Below are 4,917 nucleotides of genomic sequence, written 5' to 3'. Positions count from 1 at the left end.
GACATCAAGGCAGATGTGAAGGAGCTCACTACCCCTTGATTCCATATAGGGCGTCCAATAAGTGGGCTTTCAGTAACCAAACTAACTTCAAAACGGTAGCACAAACGTAATGGTCATCCATCCTTTTCTATTGGTCAACAAGTGAGGAATAATAAGCTACCCTTTCATGGAGAGCTAGACATCGACCGAGTGCACGATTCTACAAAAAAGACAAAGAGTCACCAATTACCTTACCCGATGTCTAGTACCGACCCCTCTTGAGCTTGTGTTCTCCGGTGTGTGGGGGGAGGCTTGTATCTCTCTTGGCAGGCATGCATATTATGTCAGCTGTATGGATGATTTTAGCAAGTTTACATTGATCTACGCTGGTGCGGGTCTGATATGAGCCAATGCAGGTATGATCTGAGCTGGTGCGAGTTTGGTGCCGGCGCATGTGGGTGGTGCCGCATCGGTCCGTTCTAGCACCTTGATGCAGTTGTGCATCGCTTCTCCACTTGATTTGGTCACATGCGGCTCTTGCCGCTGCGGTGCTAACTGGCTCTGGCAGGCCGTTCGGGTTTGTTGCTAGCACATATGGTGGTGGCACGGTCGGAGCCAGTCCAACACTGGTGGTGGTGTTGTAGTGATTGTGGTGACAGCTGTCGGTTGACCCTCCCTCCTACTAATGTTCCTCATATCGCGGTAGGGTAGTGAACGTTGGTATTGTGGTTGGTCGCGGTTGGGATCTTGTTGGTTTGTTGTTGCCGAGGTTCGGCCCCGTGTGGTGGTGGTTTTTTGCGTCAGTGAGGTCTTGTGTCCAAGGTGATGTTCTGTCTTAATCAGCATGCTCTCAGATTCGACGACCATGGTTTGTTGTTGTCGGTGTGATGCGGGCTGCAACTTGCTCTCAGTTGGCAATGATAGGGCCCCTACCCAAGTGTTAAGTTAGGTGGATGGTCACATGCATATGGGTGAAAGCCTTGTTTTCGATGAGGACGAATGGGCACACCATGACGATGTTGCAGTGACACCATCTCCCTTTGGAATAGTCGTCAATGGTTCGTCCTTTCCACTAGACCATGGTTGGTCGTTTCTTAAGTTTTCGTCGTGGCTATTGGTGTGGCCAGACCATACCCCTATTTTGATGGAAGGAGGAGCGGGGTCGTGGACGGTTTTAGCCGACAGTCTTAGTGATAGACATGGGGTCGATACCGGCGGCGATGACACCCACATGCATCACTTTTCCTTCTTGGAAGCGTCTTCGAAGATCCCGCTCACTTATCTCCATGTAGAGGGCATGTAGGTGGTGGAGGTCAAGATATATCAGGTTGCTATGTCCTTTTGTGTGCTCACAGCTAGGGTTTTAGCTTGATTGTTCCTTGGTAATCAATTAAGCCTTCGTGTGATTTTTGGTCTAGTTTACCATATGAACCGGGCCAAGTCTATATATCTTTATATAAAATCTCAGAGCACCTACCCTAGTGACAATTTTTCTTGTGAAACATGAGTTCGTTCAAAAAAACTTAGGGACATGGGAATCTAAACAAATACAAGAGCTTGAACAAATTTAGTGAGCATGTCCACTGGGCGCCGGCCGTGTGGCAGGCCGGCGGCTGTCGTGGCTCTTGCAGTAAGAGAATCAGAAGGAATCGTAGCATAGAGAGATCGAGCCGAAGCATTTAAAATATGGACTGTAGGCCTAGGTGTGCAGGTTTTTCAGGGGGGCTGTATGCATGGGAGTACTCCCCATGACAATATGTTTGATGGCATCATCGCTAGCTCCATCTGGTGAGACAAGAGAGCTAGTACAAGTATGAACATGACTTGTTCAAACCATGAATATACAACTAGCTAGTACAAGTATGAACATGACTTGTTCAAACCATGAATATACAACTATGATTAGTTGGCCGTTGCAGGCCTGCCACTACCAGGAACACAGTTTCCTCGTTACTCAGGTGGGAATTGGTGAAGACTATTTCCTTGATATCCACATGCGCCCCAACATAACAGACACAAATGCTCTTCCAAGTTCCCTTTCCATATATATACTGGTCTCCTTCAACCCTTCAAAGCATCACAAGTTCACAACTCACAAGAACTAGTCCGCAGCTCTTTTGTCTAATCGACACAAGGCACTTGATCTGGTGAGAATTAACCGTTCGCATCCAAATGGCCTCAGGGTTCATCCTCCTTGCCCTTTTGGCTTTGTCAGCTTCTAGTGCTCTTGCCTCCGACCCAGGCCAGCTCCAGGATTTCTGCGTCGCTGACAGGACATCCCAAGGTTCATATATGCATTCCTGTGCTGGAACGTTCGCGCTACTTATTTGTGCCTGCCAATATGTAGTTGTTAACTGTTCAAAATCTTGATATGTATGTGCAGTTTTTGTCAATGGATTTGCATGCAAAGACCCAAAGACTGCCTTGGCAGAAGATTTCTTTTTCTCTGGCCTTCAGATGGCTGGGAACACGAGCAACAAGCAAGGTTCCGCAGTTACCGCAGTTAATGTGGCGCAAATTGCTGGGCTGAACACTTTGGGCATCTCCCTGGCTCGTGTCGATTATGCACCCTACGGTCAAAACCCACCGCATATCCACCCCCGTGCAACCGAGATCCTGACCGTGCTGGAAGGCTCGCTCTATGTTGGTTTCATCACCTCGAACCCTGAAAACAAGTTGTTCTCAAAAGTTCTTAACAAAGGGGATGTGTTTGTGTTTCCACAAGGGATGATTCACTTTCAGTTCAACTACGGAACCAACAAGGCGATAGCCATTGCAGCGCTGAGCAGCAAAAATCCTGGAGTGATCACCATAGCCAATACAGTGTTTGGATCGAATCCATCCATCTCAGGTGATATACTTGCCAAAGCCTTCCAGGTGGACAAGAAGATGGTAGACCATATTCAAGCTCAGTTCTAGGAATACGCCACATGATTTGTTTATTTGATTCATTAAATTTTTTTATTTGATTGAAGATTGTAACACTGAAAAAAATAGCGCGCTATAGCGTCGCTAATAGCACGTTATAGCGTATTGAGAATTGCCTCGTTAAATATATCGGTGTACAATGTCTCGCTAATAGCACGCTATAGCGTGATATAGCACGCTAATAGCATATTTTGAGGTCGGCGCTATTTTGCTGTAGCGTGCTATTTTTTTTCATTGATTGTAATACATGTTTCTTTACAATGTAATACCATTATATGGCTATGCTAATTCGGCATTTATGGAAGAAAAACAATCATGTTCTCAGTTGTTTCAATTATTATTTTCTTTGTCGTCTCCGGTAGCAAAGGTGAACTATATTACATGGTTATTAGTTGACCCCATTGCAATCCTCCAAGTTTCATTATAGTTGCATGTTTCCTCTAGTCACTTTGTAAATTTAAAAGAGAAATGATTGTGGGTTCAGTATATGATCAAACATTTTATCTAACCAACTAATAATCATCATGATGAGTTTAGGACAAGGCATGGACAATGCCTAGCAGGAGCGAAGCTTCGTTGGGGCAAAACTTGGACATAGCCCGCCGAGGTTTTTTGTCATTTTAATAAAACTTATGCTTCGGAGGTCAGTTAACTAAGCAAAGCTAATTTCGCTACTCGATCGATCCAACGCGTCCAAGCCAGTCGCAGGGGGCAACGTTGCAGCAAGCAGCGGCCAGCCGGTGACCTAGGCAATTGCTTGATATTTTTTTCACACAACTGTTATTTACATTCTACAAATTGCGCCAGGGAGCCAAGTTTTTGTGTTTTCTTTGAGCTGGCCTGCCCAGTTTTGTCTTCGAAGCTCCGCCACTGATTGCCTAGTGTTCACCATGGTTTATTCAAAACTTATCCATACCATTTTTTATTGTATCATTCCATCCAATAATTGTCTTTAAAACCATTTTTTAAATCAAACCAAAGATGGCTAAGTGTGGCTAATTAATTAAGAAAAGCGTGGCTAATTAACCAAGCCCATCCTTGATCTATATCTACTTGAATAATGTTATAATGGGTAGAGATTGTATACTAAATAGTTGATCTCTTAACATGTAAACATGTCACCTCAACATGTAACCATTCATGCGAAAAATTTCAACCCTTTCTATTATACTATGCTATTTATATTCTTCTTTTTTTGCAACCACTAGTAGAATAACGGCCTTTAGTCCCGGTTCATAAGGGCCTTTAGTGCCGGTTCCTGAACCGGGACTAAAGGGTCGTTAGTAAAGCCTCCCCCCTTTAGTTCCGGTTCTTACACCAACCGGGACTAAATGGCCTCCACGTGGCCCCTGTCTGGAGGTCCACCTTTAGTCCCGGTTGGTAACACCAACCGGGACTAAAGGAAATTTTATGAATTTTGTTTTAAATTTTTCCGAAAAAAATTTGAATTTTTTTTTAAATTTTTTCCCGATTTTCAAATTTCTGAATTATTTTAACCTCTAACCTCTAATCACCCTCGTCACTGCTCAACTTAACCTCTAATCTCTAATCACCCCTCATCATTCCAAATTATCTAACTTTTCGGACGGTCACCCATCCTCTCACTACTCCAGCCTGAGCATGCTTAACTTCTGGGTTCTATTCCCCCTCGTTTTCAAGTCTGCACTTATTGTTTTCCTGACAATAGTAAGATGTCAATCGTATTAACCCTTAGGAGTTTAGCTTGAGCATGAAGTCACATGTTTCACTGTTTGAGTTTGAAACTCTTATTCTAAAAAACAATAATTATTTAGTAACACTAATATTTCTTGAATAAGTAGTTTGACCATAGTTTGACCATAGTTTGACCACACTTTGACTAGATTTGACCAAAATTCAAAAAAATTGAAATAATTATTTAGTAACACTAATATTCTTAAATAAGTAGTTTGACCATAGTTTGACCCTATTTGACCACAGTTTGACCAGATTTGACCAAAATTCAAAAAGATTGAAATAATTATTTAGTAA

The 4,917-nt window shown here is 43.2% G+C and overlaps 1 protein-coding gene across 1 annotated transcript; it reads left to right on the top strand.

The window, feature by feature from the left end:
* The first annotated feature begins 2,151 nt into the window (after window positions 1–2,151).
* Window positions 2,152–2,900, top strand: LOC123084272 (putative germin-like protein 2-1). The gene is made up of 2 exons (XM_044505978.1): window positions 2,152–2,263; window positions 2,363–2,900. The coding sequence occupies exons 1-2, from the start codon at window positions 2,152–2,154 to the stop codon at window positions 2,896–2,898; spliced, it is 648 nt and encodes a 215-aa protein (XP_044361913.1). The 3' UTR covers window positions 2,899–2,900.
* The last annotated feature ends 2,017 nt before the right edge of the window (window positions 2,901–4,917 follow it).

Source organism: Triticum aestivum, chromosome 1A (genome assembly GCF_018294505.1).
Source record: "Triticum aestivum cultivar Chinese Spring chromosome 1A, IWGSC CS RefSeq v2.1, whole genome shotgun sequence".
Taxonomy (NCBI): domain Eukaryota; kingdom Viridiplantae; phylum Streptophyta; class Magnoliopsida; order Poales; family Poaceae; genus Triticum; species Triticum aestivum.
This window is presented reverse-complemented; position numbering and strand designations above follow the sequence as displayed.